Below are 16,210 nucleotides of genomic sequence, written 5' to 3'. Positions count from 1 at the left end.
AGCCCAAGTTTTGCTATCTCTAGAGAAATCAATGAAGTATCACTCTCCCTTCCTCCCAGTTGCAAAATGACTAGAGATCAGATACTGGGGGAAATACAGCCAAACTATTTTTTTTCTAAAATAAAAAAAGCTATTAACTTGAAGCAATGGTTTGAATATTTTATTCCTCTTAACATATTCTCAAGCACGGTGGTAGCAGACATGCCACACCAGATCTAACGAGACCAGTGAACATGGTGGGATTATTACTCATACGCTGTTAACATACTGCTCTTCAACTACAAAACCAGTATACAGAAGCTCTGAAAAAGCATCTGACCTTTATTTTTATGGACTCCAGTAAAACAAGAGAATACATTCTATTACAAGAAAAAAAAAAAAAAAGGACACTAAACAACCAGGAAAATCTTGAATAGTAACAGAAGGATCTGCAATAAACTTGCAGAATGCAATCTTCCTCTTTTTTGTAATACCTGGCTCAGTTCCCAGTAAGATAAATAATACAATACATGCCAATAATAGAGTTTCTTGTTCAAAAAACACTTTCAGAAATGGCCAACCTGTACCTATTGAAATACACATGGTTCACAACAATTCACTCTAGCAGTAAGCAGAGGTTTGCTGGTTGGGGAGCATCAGATTTGCTATCTGCATAAACAGGGGAGCCAGCAGGAAAAACCATCGGGCTGGGGCTTGCTGCACACAGATTCCAGCTCAACCCAGCACGTACAGTAGAGAGCCAAGGCTCCGCCCAACCTATCAGCTAAGCCCGGGGACTGCCCTTCTTCTCAGCTTTTTTATCAACTGCTACATGCTTCCTGCTCACAGCAATGTTTTATTTTGTATCTTACCGACACCAATGAGAACAACAACAACAGAAAAATCTGTGACAAGAGGTTTGGTGGTACAACTGAGATAGATTGTACAATTCCAACAGCTCAGTGATGTGTTAAAGCAATACTGCAACTCCCTTCTCCCTAAAAAATTCCATTATAATTACTGTGGTATTTCCCTAAAGCTGGAATACATGCACAGTTAAGACGACATTTCTTAAATTAGATTTTCATATGCTCTTGACAGGCACTGTTCAAATGACTTGGTCTTCTGACCTGCAGCTAGCAGAATTCATGTCACTACAGCAAAATGCTGACCTGCTGAGCTCTACTGCAGCAAGGGTAAGCTTAAGTAGGTTCTTGATAATGTATTTTTTTCTTGAACTGATACAGGGAAGCTCCAAAATGTCACAACTCACAAATTGTTCCAAAGAATACAGCTGAACAAAGTGCACAGACAAATAATAAATTATGCTTTTATCCTAATATATTATCTCATACATCATTAAAGCAGATGTATTAAATACTTGCTTCTAACTAGCTGCCCAATGTCAGGAGTTCAGATGCTTTCATAGAAAACATTCTGGTACATGCTGTGCAACAATTTTAACCAGTCAACTTCAGTTTTTATTTGCTACCTGCAGGTAGTTTTACTCCAAAGACAAGCAAAGTTGAATTTTGTTCAAACCAGTAGAAAAGTATCTACTGAGAACAAATTAGAAATACACCACACAATTAAACTTTGATGGTGACCTGAGAAAGCATCTGCTCACTCAATCTTTATTGATCTCTGCACTTAAGTAAAAACTGCATTTAGCATCCAGTTTTTAAAAATATGGGTCAACAAACTGCTGCAAAATAATTTAAATTATTTTTAAGTTAGAGAAGAGTGGTGTTAAAATATGGATGTCTCAATCAAATCCCTAATTTGATGCAATAACTTAGACAGGAACAACACAGGGCTAATTATAACCAAATGTGATCACATTACGAATTAAAAAAAATACTACTGCATTCTCAGATATCAGACTGAAAACACTGACATCCATAAAACATTTCTGACATTGAATTGCCAAGAAGTAAAGCTAAACCAGAACAATTACTCAAACAGGAGTCAAAATAAGTAATTCACATATTTTACTCTCCTAAGTAGCCATCTTTGTGATGACAAAGATGACAACCATATGGGTTTTTTTAGCAGAGCAGTGGGTAATACACATTTTAGGGGCTCACAGTTGAAAACAACCTGGAAAAGCTAACACCCATTCATTTAAATAGTACTTAAAACCACCAAAATAAATCACTTCAATACATACCCAAACTAAATGATACCTAAATCACAAATAATGGGAGTTTTCTTTCTTTTTTGTGTATCAGGCAGATCTGCATAGACCTGAGCATGTTGTCTTTTGTCTTTTCAACAACAAAAGATCTTAAATCCACCCTCAAGTAGTATCTGCGACAACACTGTAGCATGTGGTCCTATAATTTAATTAATTTGTCTCTCCACATGTCTCAAAATAATATTTTGCTTATCATAAGGACAAACCAAAGAATAAAGACTTCACATGCTATACCTGCAAAGCACAGTTCATCATTCGCACGATGTAGTCAAACTGCTGATGATCCAGGATCGCTCGGTTCTGTTTCACATGCAGGCCCAGCTCCTGTGTCAGGCAGTGCCGGGCTGCCTTCCCTTTCAGGGCTCTTAGAGCTGCAGGCAGGGTCTGGAGACAAGAAAATCTAACTTCATGAAAGTGAAATCTTATTAATCTTACTGAATATTATTCATGCTTTATTCAGAGACTGCAAGTGACAGTAAAGAATATCTTTGGAAATAACATGTTAGCTTGAATATTAAATTTTCACATTATGGTTGGTTTAGTTTGACTTATTAAGTACTTATTTTTTCCCAATTTTTTTTTTTAAATGCATTTAACAGCATTTCTCACCTACAGCTGTAAATAGAAATGACTGAATACAGACAGGCATTGAACGGATCTGAAATCAGAAAAGGATTACTGTGCATAAAAGCAAGTGCTCTATTCTGTACCAGCCAGGCCAGGTCTCGAGTTACCATATCAAGGCCAACCAGCATGTTTTTTGATAAGCAGTGAATGAGAAATGGCTTTACAAGTGACATACCTCTCATAGCAATGAGGCCACAAGACTGTTAGGCAGCTTACCCTAGAACAGTGCCAACATAATATTTATGCCAATGCTTTAAAAATGCAGCCAGAGCTGCATCAGTGATTATCAACTATGGCCCTGTAGACTAGACCTAATGGGTGGTAACATAAATAACATAATATTGCCCAAGAACAGACAGAGGGACAAAAAACTACTGAGATTTTCCAAGTCCCTGTAAGTTGAAAGAGTTTAAAAACTACTGTGTTACACATGCAACAAAACTTTTTAACAAAAGCTACACATTTTATAAGGACTTTTCCAACATATCAGGACTTTTCCATAACATAAAATTGTAAATCAAACATTTTCTATTTGAGCTGCACAACCTGACAGATTTAGAGGTGATACATTTCTGAGAAATAAAAAAAAATTCTTAAAATAATTTTGAAGTAATTTTCATATGTAGAATTAGATTTGAGAGTAAGTTTGAATTATTGTTCTAGAATCAACAATTTAAAACTCTATGAATAAAAACTACAAAATGTGGCACCTTCTCAATGTGAAAAAAAGAATCTGAAGATGACATCTCACTTGTACATTTCAGAGAAGACGGACATGCAAATATTTACATTAATCTCTTGAGTTCTATCAAATTTATTTTTTAAAACCAGCAAAATCTACTGTACTGAAAATTTCAAACGAGCATTGGTTGACAAACACTGAAACAGCTGTTTAAATTTTTTGTTTACGTTCCTCCTAACCAATACTGCTAGACCAATATGTACCTTTTAAAAAAAAATTCATGTGGACAATACTTTTTTTAATGGCAATATAAATTAGCAAAAAGGGCATCAACATACCCAGATAGTATTACAAATATATTTTCAAATCCATTAGCTTCATATTAAACACAATGTTGCATTTAGATGATTATTGCTTACTTCATTCATTTAAATGGTTAAAATAATCATTAGTATTTGAAACAAGACTTCAAAATGTACTTTGTGATAAGATCAGTCTCCAGCTGCTCATCAACAGAACGGAGGCTTATTTCAGAAAGTTAAAATTTTAGTTTGTTACCTTTTCAGTCTCCAAAAATTTGTTTTCAAAAATGAATGAGATGCAGTTTCTAACAACTTCCAGTCTTTGTGCACTGTTGAAAACTGTGCTTCCTTTTTCCATTATGGAAACTACCAAAGAAAAAGAACAATACACATCTGTGAAACGTCTCCTGCAAGAGTCACAAAGGATATCAGAAAGTTTGGGTTTTTGTTTTTTTTTATATTAAAAATGTAGCATGTCCTCCATTTTGTTCTGTGAACCAAATACCATTAGTAGGCATGTTCAGAAGCAAATGTAATATCCTAAAACATTGATTTTCCTGTTCTATCTGAACAAGAGTGTGCTCTGAATTTTAACTAAAGCAGTTGATTTCCCTTACTGCTAGTTCTGTTTGTCTCATACAAGCACAACGAGATTCCAATCTCTAACATACTTATCAAATATATAAATAAATACAAATTAATTGGGGAAAAAAAAAGTGTGTGTGTTCTGCAATGAACTACGTAGCCTTGCATATTTTGTAGCAGTAGATAACTATTCTGTACAGAATTCATTTGCCATGCCAAGAACGCTGTGACATGGAATAAATCTAACAAAGCTGTTCTCTTATCTAGATTCCAATTTGCTGAGATCTAAAGATTACTTTCTTCATGTGGTGTTTTCACTCTGAATTTTCAGGAAAACTCAGAATGGAACAACTAACATTCCCTTTCTGTTATCAAGTAAATAGAACTTAAATGCAAAATGTGCTCTTTTTGTGGATAACAATGAGGTCTGTATATCCACGGATTATGACACACAGGACAGCAGAGAGTGTAAGTGTGAAAGCTGTTCCTTGAAAAAAAACAACCACATAAAACTCTGACATAAAAATTGACTTATTAAGAATGAATATCTTCTCTTTCATCTAGTCATTTAAAGAAAGACAACAGAACACAAGCACATACTCTTTAAATTTTCTATAAGTAACAGATCCAATGATATAGTCAACAGCAAAGGCAGGTGAATGGAACTTCTTCCATAAACCCAGAGAGAAACAGGCCCAAAAGAGGCCTCAAAAGGCCATCTAGTTCATCCTGCTGTCCTTAGACAGATCAACTGTATTTATGTTATTTCTCATGTTTGTCTAATATGTTCCCAAAGTTCTGTGATAACAGGGACTCTATGGCTGCACAAGAAATCCATTCAACTGCCTCACAGTCCTCATGTTACCAAGTTTTTCCTAATAACCCTAGTTTTATGTTGCAATTAAACCCATTATTTCTTATCACTGCAGATTATTCCATTTCTTTTTGCGACAGCCTCTTATGTAATTGAAGACTGCTATTATGTGTTCCCTCAGTCTTTTATTTTTCAGTCTAAACAACTCTCCATCTCTCCTTGTAGGTCACGTTCTTCAGACTGCTGGTCATTCTTGTTGCTTTCTTCTGGACTCCCTCCAAGAGCACCAAAAATGGAGACAGTCTTCCAGTGTCCAAAACTGGGTACAAACAGTCCAGCTGAGGTCTTACTGAGTACAGCAAAAGGATTTCTCCATGGGGTTCACTGACTGTACTACTGTTTATATATCCTACTAAGATGTTTGCCTTTTTTTGCAATAGCTTGATATAGTTGGGTCATGTTTGCCTTACCATCATTATAATCCCCAAATTAATTTCTGAAGAACTGTTGCCTTGTCAGCTGATTCATGCTTATCCATAATTGTATGAAGAAAACCAGTAAAGATGAAATTCAACAGAGACTAGATCTCTAATTTTTCAATATTGATTTGGTTCCTAATCCCATCCTTAAGAAGTTTTGCAAGCTCTGCCAGCTTCATGTGCCCTACAAGTTTACTAAACATACTTGTTTAGGCCATCATTCACATTGATTAATATGACTAATAGATTTATTTCTGGCATTAAAGTAAAATTTACAGGCTTAATATGTCTACATCTGTTCTTTATATTTAAATACAGGTATATTTATTTTGAGACAGATACTATGTTTGTTCCTTGCATTTTTCCAGTAATTTACATGTCTTCCAGTAGTGCCAAAGGAGAAACCCTAACATTTCAAAGCTTGGTTCAGTCAGTCCTACAGGTGATATTCACCAGATCTAGATAAGCAGACAGTATCTAATTTAATAGTTCAGTTTAACTCAAGATCAAATCCTTTTCTGTGAGTAATTATGCCACTCACACTCTAGATATTTGGTTTAGCACAAGCTGATGCAAAAGGGCTTTTAAAATTGCCAAGGCATAGGCAAGTCTATGTACTAAAATTTGCTACAATCATATTAATATGAAATTGGGAGCAACACATGGCAACCATGCTAATTATGTATTCAAGTAATGAAATAGGTAATTTAGGGAACAAGTAAACATACCAACAGGGGGACCCGCTGGAACAACACACTTCTTGTCCCCCCTGGTGGCAGGAGGTGCACCCTGACTCCTTGCCAGGCCTTCCTGGAGCAGCTCCTGCACCCGGCACTCATTGATCCGGGGGAAGGGGAGGATGTGAACGCGCAAGTGGGAGCCCTCGGTGGGCCGTGGCACTTTCTGGAATGCTATGTGGGGATTGGGATTCTCCTGCAGGTCAGAAGCAAAACATTACATGCAGATGTCTTACATAATGTTACCAGCTGTCTCATCCAATTTTATTGCTATTTCACGTATCTGTTATACCTGAAAGATTAAGAAGCCAAGTATCTAACACAGCTGACTAATAAAATGTTTCATAACATCCTTGATTCATTATCTGTAATATTTCCAACTTTGTTAAAGGGTTTTAGAAAATTATTTCTGTCAACATGCAAAATTCAAAAAGAAAGAGAATAAAAGAAAATCACTGCCTAACTTAGGTTGATTTTATGCAGCTTAGTGAATATTTAGCACTTGAATAGAAATTAGTTCGATAATCAATCTCTTAATTAGAGAGAGAAAATATGAAAACATAGAATCTCTTCACAAACTACTGAGAAATATTCTCATCTTGATCACAACTACAAAGTGAAAATTCATTTTTGTACCATGTTGTATCAAAATATGGCCATCCCTCATTAGGGACCAATTTTCTATCTTCTGTATGTCACACAGCTCACTGTTTGCACTAAAAAACATGAAAAAAGTTTGTATAGGTGATTAGAGAGATTAAATGATGGGCCTAAACTACAAGGAAATTAAAACAAATCTGTCACATCAGATTTCTGGGTGTTCTCAAAGGAAAGAAAAGTTTTTTGCTCTGGCAAAACTACCAGAATTTCCACAATGAAAATAAATGTTTGCTTACGTTTCATTTACTCTTTTATGATCTTTGTTTTATTTTTCTTTTTAAAAAAAAGTAAGAAGCAGCCAAAAAGAAAGGCTTTATCTTTGCTTTTGGGTTTTCTTGCAGAGGTCTTCAGAATGAAAAACAATTAAAAACTACTTTCACATTGTAGAACACTGTCTTATTTGTTTTACCAAACTAATTGCTCCATCTGCTCCTAAGTAATTATCTTTGTCTTGATCTTGGTATGATCAATGGCAATACTGCCATACTGAAGACATTAGTGAAACATGCTATGTACCATATAATAGAGATGCAACTGTATATAGGATATTTGAAGACTTTTAGGTAAGCTTCGCTAACATTTGTGAATATCAGATGCCGTATCAGTGCAATATGTGTTCCTACATGTGGACATGCATCTTCTGCCTCTGGTGTTCAGCAGCTGGAAAGAAGATGTACATCACAAACCACTAAGTTTAACTCAACTGCCTCCACTTTGCTTTCAGCTTGTTTAAAACACACTTTCCAGAATGATATCTTGAAGAGAGAAAATGTGAAAATTCAGCATTTATTTTAATTTTTTTTCCTCAAATGGTTGATAAACTTTCCTGTTTGAGTTTTCCTTCTGGCTTCAGGTTGTACCTTTTCCAAAATACAGCTGAACTCTGTAAGTTCCATGAGGATTCTACCACCAGTCACTCAATCAAACAAAACTGGCTATTTTAATATCTTCATTCATATACCAGGGGTTATTATTAACAATGTTTTAATTTATCTCTTATCTAATTTGACTCTATTCTGTTATTTATTACTGGCTATGTACCTCTGCCAAAGAGTGCTACTCAACCAAGCACAACTAGCTTGCAATAAAACTTGTAAACAGGAGCTAGCTTGCTACTTTATTTTATGGGAACGAAAGATAAGAATATCAAATTAAGAAATAGCAGTCAAAACAAACCATATATGGAGCCATACACATTCTCTGCAGAGGCAACTTTAATATAACAAACCACAAATCTGGGCAGGAGGATGAGAGCAGCAGAAGAGGCAAGGAGCAGCAAGGCAGGGAAAGGGAACACAACCTCAGCAAGGGCTAACAGATGACACTTAACAGGAAAAGAATCATGATTCCACATTCCATTTCATGGAGAAGAGAGATCCAGAACGTTACTTCAATCTTGGCCATCACAAACCTAATCTTCAACTACTGAAGCAGCATATGCCAAAAACTTGCCTAGATTTTCCACTTGTACTAGCTAGACTAATAATAATAATAATTATCCCTCCCTAACAAACGTTGTTTCTCACATGTATCTAGACTGTCACAACAACAATAAACCCACTACCCGAACTATGAAACAAGGTGTCAAAATGCATCATGCAGTGAGTTTAAAATCAGGCAGCTCTAGACATAATTTATAGAAGTAATGTTACTCATCACAGTGCTTTACTCAGCATAACCACTAAAAATGGGACTTAAAATACATTAAGTCAATTGACTTAGTGGTAATGAAGTAGCAGGTCAATTACAATGGTAAAAATAAATCTCATCATAAGAAAAGACTAAAATTGATTAGTTTTGACACTGATTTTAAGAAATAACATAAGTGAAAAGTTGCACATATGCATATTTACTTATGTTTTACAGGCTCCTTCATTCTAAAAAGGATCTATATCCACAAGAAAACAAATACAAATGTTCACCATGTCCTATGGAGTAATTTGGTATCATAATACTGATGTGGCATGACGTGTCATGACATGATATAATGTGACGGTTGGAGGCTGCCTTGGGCACAGCAGTCATGAAATGTCGGAGTTGGGGGGTCAGCTGAATGGCCACCCTGGACTTCCAGAGGGCAGACTGTGGCCTGTTTAGGAGCCTCGTTGACAGAAAATTGCCTCCCCTTGGGAAGCAGTCTTGAAGGGCAGAGGGGTCCAGGATGGCTTGCACATTCTTCAAGAAGGAAATCTTAAAGGCACAGGAGCGGGCTGTCCCCCTGTGCCGAAAGACGAGCTGCAGGGAAGAAGACTGGCCTGGCTGAACAGGGAGGTTTGACTGGAATTTAGGAAAACAAGGGAGTTTATGGCCTTTGGAAGATGGGGCAGGCCCCACAGGAAGTCTCAAAGGATGTTGTGATGGTATGCAGAGAGAAAATTAAAAGGGCTAAAGCCCAACTAGAACTTAATATAGCTACTGCCATAAAAGACAATTTAAAATGTTTCTACAAATATATTAGTCTCAGAAGGAGGACTTAAGAAAAATCTCCATCCTTTACTGCATGTGGGGGAAAACATAGTGAGAAAGGGTGAGGAAAAGGTTGAGGTATTTAATGCTTTCTTTGCTTCAGTCTTTAAGAGTAAGACTAGTTCTCAGAGTACACAGCCACCTGAGACAGGGATGAGGAGCAGAATGAAAGTGCTATAATCCAAGGCAAAAATGTTGGTGACCTGTTACTTCAATTACACACACACGAGTCTATGGGAATGGGATCCATTTAGCGTCACTGAGGGGGCTGGCAGAAGTGCTCACCAAGCATTTTTCCATCATTTACCAGCAGTTCTGGCTAACCAGGGAGGTACCAGTAGTCTGGAGGTTAGCAAATGTGACCTCCACCTACAAGATGGGCTGGAAGGAGGATCCATGGAACTACAGGTCTGTCAGCCTCACCTCCATGCCAGAGGGGGTTATGGAACACACCATAACTTAGCAGTAATTAGTAATTCTTGTGATTTTTTAATAGAAGCATAGATGTAAATAATATTTTTGGGGAAGTGGGATATAGAAAAGAAAGGACAATAGATGTGTTAATTCAGTGTGTAACAGCTACTGCTCTCTGGAGTCTGATCAATGGCAGGAAGTGTAGGGGAGGTAAGGCAAAGATCAGCTGATGCCAAAATAAAAATAAATAAAAACAACAGCTAAAAATTGTAATGGAATGGTAACAGATTTTACAAAAGCACCATGTAACATAAAGGCATGATAGGAAGGCAAGAATGAAACTGAAAATGGTATTCTAGGAAATGAAAAGAGTTTGAGAAATGGGCTGTAAGAAATAAAGTAGTGCTTGCTGAGCACACAAGCCATGGGGACTGGGTTGCACAGCAGGAAAAATGTGATGAAAGTTACATTATGCCAATTAGATGTATAGTTTTCATATGGAAAAGTGGTTGACAGGCAAGAAAAGAGATGAATTTGGCACGGATAGGTTACAGCAGAGAAAATAACAGCTTATATAAGAAAATGGAATGCTAAGCAGCACTAGCTATACATAAATCAATACTAGCAATAATAAATCAGTATTACTATACTGAACTTCCTTCACATGTACAAAATTGGTGACATTTAAAGTTCTGAAGTCTTTTGCCACAATGTAGATTATGACTACCTGAAGCACTCATTTCCATTTTCAGATAATGAATCAATCTCAGAAACGACAATTTTCAATGTTACTATCTCAAATCTAAAAGTGCAGCAGGTATAGTAAACTTACATTTTTGAAGAGCTGTTCTGCAAGTTCTCTAACATGTTTTATCATTTTTGGTGGATTACCTTCCTCAGCTTTAATTCTTTCAACTTCAAAAGCTACCAACTTAAAAAACAAAAGAATAAAAATATTGGTCATTGAATGGAAAATTACTTCCTTTCCTATTCGAGTTACGAAATGTTAATCTTAAATGGAAACTGAGCAAAGAAAACTGAACACTGAAAAACATGCAACATCACGTTGCTCTGGACCATGAGGCATTTTCAGTTTCTTACACAACTTCCTTTAACAAAATTTTAGTCGTACCTAACACAAAGTCCTACATACCTGAAATTCCTTTAACACTTTAATACACAATCGAGACTTCTCATACATACTACTATGCAGAATTAACACCAAACTCTGTTTGCTCTCTACATTCAAATAAAGTCAGCACAGTAAAATATGGCATTACTTTTTTAAATGAAAAAAATGTTTGTCCCACCTTATACAGTTGGGTATTTATTCAATTTAATATTTATTAATTGCTTTTACAATGTTTCTAAGGCTATAATTAAATTACTCAAAATAATCCTGTACAAGTCCATGATACATTATGAAGTTTGAACCCTGACAATAAGAACAGCATTACCATTATTTATACAGCTGTTTAACTTCATATATATGAGTAGGGCATCATTTTATGGAAGTAGAAATGTATGCATAGTAGAAAATGAGAACTGAGAAGTTTAGTATAAACTTCATATCATAAACAGTGAGGATCCAGAAGCATTTCAACAGTTTTTCACATGCTGAAATACCATAGGTACATTTTAATTTCCTTGGTAATAGAGAAATAATTTTTACCTCATCAAAAAGATCACATGTTCTGAAAGGAGGACCCCTCTCTGACACAAAACCAGCAAATGCCATTCCATTGAGAACTTTGGTTAGAAAGTCATTCTCAATTAACCCTCGCTGCCCCAAGAAGGCTGCCTGCAATAAAGATAGGAAAAAAATGCATGTATTTTATCAGTATCAAAACTATAACCAATTATTTATGTACTACCAGCTAAACATTTTCACCAGCTTATAGTAATATGAGGTACTTTCTAATTAAATAGAATCTTTTATATTGCCTAGTATCTTTTCATATCTAAATTCAGGAGTGATGCAACAGGAAGTTTGATGCACACATCTTATAAATCTCACAGACAGTAACAGAAAACTAGCACTTTGAATTATCATTTTCAAATTATATATATGCTTTCAAAATTCCTTAATGATTCCTCAAATGCTTCTTTGTATTAAACATTAACGTTAACTTTGTTTCACATTTCATCATTGTCCCTGCAACTATTCCCACTAAAGGTCATCAACACAGTGCTATGTCAAAATTATATGCTTATCACATGTAGATTATTTTTTAAAACTTCTACACTTGCTCAAAAGGCAAGCTTGTGGGAATAACATGACACAAGCAAAAATACATGAACTACCTCTATTTTACCTTATGGAAATGAATTACTGGTTCAGCATGAATTCTGATCAGCTGAAGACACGATCGATATCCTTGGAAAAGTTGTGCAAATAGCCTAAGGAAGATTGCTCGCACTTCCTTATCCTGTAAACAGTCATTGAATATGCTGTTAAAACACTCATTTTCTAAACTTTTCCATGCTTTGTGTAAAGCTGAGAAACACCTACAAACTAATCAAACAAGGCAGCAGTGTGGCATACCAAGTGGAGAAACTTGTAGACATATGAAGTTATCTTACACAAGGGCACAGTTTTGCTGACATGTCCTCAGATGGCAATGACAGGTTCAGTACATATTCACCCTTTACTCCTGCTGCTTTTTCCTATGCCTGTTCTACAGCTTCTGGGCAAAGCAAGTGTATCTGTTGGAGTTGTCGTATGATGAACCACATAAAGGAAAGCAGGTATTTTAGCCTGGATTTACTCCCTAAAACAAGTGTGGGTGTGCAGCACTACACCAGCAGTGCCATTGGAGTGGGCAGGGGCAGCAGAGAAGCACAGGAGCCTAAGTTGGCATTGCTGCTGTGGTGGGACCCAGGCTCAGAGCATGACATGCATCACCACAGTCATCTGCTGTAGCTCTGCCAGCTGAGGAGACTGCACTAAGTGTAATCAGCTACCTGTCTAGGACTCTTCCAACTCACATCTCCACTTGTCAATCTACTAGAGCCAAAGTAAGTCAGGGTTAGTTTACAAAGTTTAAAAGCGTAGCTCTTGTAAAGTCCCAGCTTATTTTTATTTAAATTAGTATGGGACTGCTTACAAAAACTTCTACGGGTAAATAGAAATTATGTGAACAGTTAGGGGTAGACTTGAGGCAGTGATATCTTCAGCTGGCCTAGGTGCAACTCAAGACTGATCAAATCCCATTCCAACCATATTGTTTTTGCCTAGCTAGGGTACCTGCTCAGACTGCTGCCATGTCTAAAACCTGAGGTCCTAAAAACTGTTTTGTGACCTCAGGTTTTACAGTATCTCAAGGACTTTTAAAACAAATTCTAACTTCAAAATTTACAAGCAGCAAAGAATACTAGATGAATGAATCAGGTAAACAGCTGATCAGGTAACAAACAAGCAAATACAACTTAAACAAGTTAAAGTTTGTAATGATTTTTTAAGAAATAAGTTTAGGTATATACAATAATCTGTAAAGCTGTCCTATTAGAATACTTTTCTGGATGTCTGTTTATTCTGCTATGGAACATCACCGGTGTTATTCTATTTTAACTCAATTTTGTAAGGGTTACTTTACTGAAAGATATTCTCAGTTTCTTTGGGTCCAGGCTGCTCTCTAGGATTTTAACAGGTATATTTGTACTCTGACTTTTTGAACTACTTGAAAATATGGTTGCTTCTTTCAGATTTAACAATATTCTTATTTTTATACAAAATTACATTGATTTATAACTTCATCATTCAAAGTGAGATCTTAGCTAAATTTTGCCATTAGTTGAAATGACATTTGAATGACATTTTCTGTCTTCAGCAAGAAAAGAAACCAACCTTAAAGCAAGAAATAAGAAGAAATAATAATGTACCACTTCAGAGTTTCAAGTTTTTTAATATATCTTAACAAAAAACCCAAGATATGTTCTTAAATTGAATTTGCTTTTGGATTTTAGTTCAAACTATCAACTCACGATCAATTCTAGACATGCCTACAAACCAAGAAAAGCAGCTTTGCTGAGTTGTTATCACAGCTTCACAATCACTTTTATCTAAATCAACTAGTTTTTAGTAGAAAACCTTCTACAGACTTATTTTATTATAGACAATTAGATATTGTTTCATGCAGGTTGATGTTCATTAAAGCCAAATCCAATGCTAAATAACCTATAGCTCCTTTCCCAATACATCCAAGCATACAATGCATAATAATTATCACTATTATTGTAAAATCACTGACAATTGTTTTATTGACACAGCTACCACTTCTATGTTTACTCTAACATCTAGATCTTGAATGACCTTTTTAATGTTTATTTTTTCTTGAGGGTGTGGGGTGCTAAAAGAGAACTTAATTTTAACATTTACACACATATACAAAAAGATCACTTTTTCCATTTCTGTAACGTTCTGCAGCTTTACTGGTGTACAAAACAGAGAAGGCACAGATTTAACTTAATAAACAGCCATACTAAAAGAAAACAAGGTGCTTCCATATAAGTATGTTTATAAAAACTTCTAACCCACAGAATGTTATTAGAGGGCAGAATGCAAAGTCCAGTGGCATTTCTCTGCTCCACCAGCAATACTCTAAAGGATATGGAAAAAAATCCACAAAGCAGAAATTCCTAGAAGAGAGTTAGCCTAAAATTGTAACAGCTTTCTACTTAGAAAGTCAGACATAACAGGGAAATCTTACCAGCATTTTTGAATGTGATAAAGCTGTTCGTGGTGGAGGGAATGCATAATCAGCAGTTTCCAAATCAGGATGCAGAACCTAGAGAATTAAAAAAAATACATGTTCCTCTCATTTTGCTGAGGAAAATACAAATCACAGAATAGTTTGGATTGGAAGAGACCTTTAAAGGTCACCTAGTCCAAGTCCCCCTGCAATGTGCAGTCCTCCTGTAGCCTTCTCTTCTTCAGCCTGAACAATGCTCATTCCCCACAGCAGAGGTGTTCCATCCCTCTGATCATTTTTTAAGCCCTCCTCTGGGCTTAAAACAGGTCCATGTCTTTCCTGTCCTGGGGATTCCAGAGCTGGACACACTACTGCAGGTGGGGTCCCACCAGAGCAGAGGGGCAGAATCACCTCCCTTGACCTGCTGGCCACACTTCTTTTGATGCAGCCCAGGATACGCTTGGATTTCTGGGCTGTGAGCACACACTGCCAGTGAATGTCCAGCTTTTCATCCAGCAGTCCCCACAAGTCCTTCTCCACAGGGTTGCTCTCAATCCCTTCACCCCTCAGCCTGTGTTGACTGAGGGTCAGGACCTTGCACTTGGCCTTGTTGAATCTCACACGACAATGATACAATGATAGTAAAAAGATAAATAGAACTATTTTGTTTTAATTCCCTAATGAAGAATCAGCCACTCTTGAATATTGATATAGGAACATCATACGAATAAACTTGAAACCTTATTGGTTACTCATTTGTTAAACTTCAAGAAAATGTACAGGTGAAATGAATTAATGAAAATGGAAAAGAAGCTAAAATGAATAGTAATAATGCTGGTCAAACACCGAGGTTGAACTCTTCTTAAAAAATCATTATTTGGAAGGAAAAAATCACCAACTTTCTCTTGAATAGCGAAAAAAATATTAGTAGTAGATTATTGATGATATTATCTCTAACTTCAGATAATGCATTCTTCTAAAACCAGGAATGCTGGTGGGAATCATAGCTTTAAATCTCACATTTCCAGTGTGTTTGAAAGCAACTTAATACTGAAATTCATTTTTCATTCTTTAAATATATGTGAGAGGATAGAAAATGGGGTTGTATGGAAACATACTAAAGAAAGCGCCGTTTGCGTCTGATGTAGCAGCGGCTCTGGCAGTTGAGAAAGATGAATACATTCAGGAATTTTAATTGTGCCTCCATCCAGGTCTGCTATGATTACATCTAACTGTAAGGAACAAACAAAAAAATAATTGGTATTATACACTGTGAGCATAGTTTAAACACTCAACAGTTCAAATTTAATGATATGCACGTAAACAAAAATAAACAACTTAAAAGAGCATTAACTTAAATGTACAGCATGCATCTCGTAAGGGAAATACTCCAAATACTTCATATTACTGAATCAAGCTCTGAAAAATTAATGTAAACCAAAGAAGGTGAAATTAGCCAAACTTTCAGAAGTGAATTTCTGTTTCTGGATGTTCCATGTTCAGTCATCTAATACACTGTTTGCCAAAAGGACAAGGTGAGGACAACTGTAAGTTAAATTATATGGTTTTAGGTACCT

General features: G+C 36.1%; 1 protein-coding gene across 1 annotated transcript in view; it reads right to left on the bottom strand.

Annotated features, from left to right (window-relative positions):
• The window catches only part of SBF2 (SET binding factor 2), a 208,442-nt gene that overhangs the window by 95,165 nt on the left and 97,067 nt on the right, over positions 1-16,210 (bottom strand). Inside the window, exons 8-15 of the mRNA XM_009994267.1 lie at positions 15,752-15,865; positions 14,652-14,729; positions 12,258-12,371; positions 11,615-11,743; positions 10,775-10,873; positions 6,394-6,598; positions 4,044-4,153; positions 2,411-2,560 (exon numbers count right to left, since the gene is read on the bottom strand). Of these exons, the coding sequence (XP_009992569.1) occupies positions 2,411-2,560; positions 4,044-4,153; positions 6,394-6,598; positions 10,775-10,873; positions 11,615-11,743; positions 12,258-12,371; positions 14,652-14,729; positions 15,752-15,865 (999 nt within the window). The remainder of the gene's footprint in view (positions 1-2,410; positions 2,561-4,043; positions 4,154-6,393; positions 6,599-10,774; positions 10,874-11,614; positions 11,744-12,257; positions 12,372-14,651; positions 14,730-15,751; positions 15,866-16,210) is intronic.

Source organism: Chaetura pelagica, unplaced genomic scaffold (genome assembly GCF_000747805.2).
Source record: "Chaetura pelagica isolate M959 unplaced genomic scaffold, ChaPel_1.0 scaffold153, whole genome shotgun sequence".
NCBI lineage: Eukaryota > Metazoa > Chordata > Aves > Apodiformes > Apodidae > Chaetura > Chaetura pelagica.
Note: the sequence above shows the minus strand (reverse complement) of the source record. Positions and strands in the feature narration are given on the sequence as shown.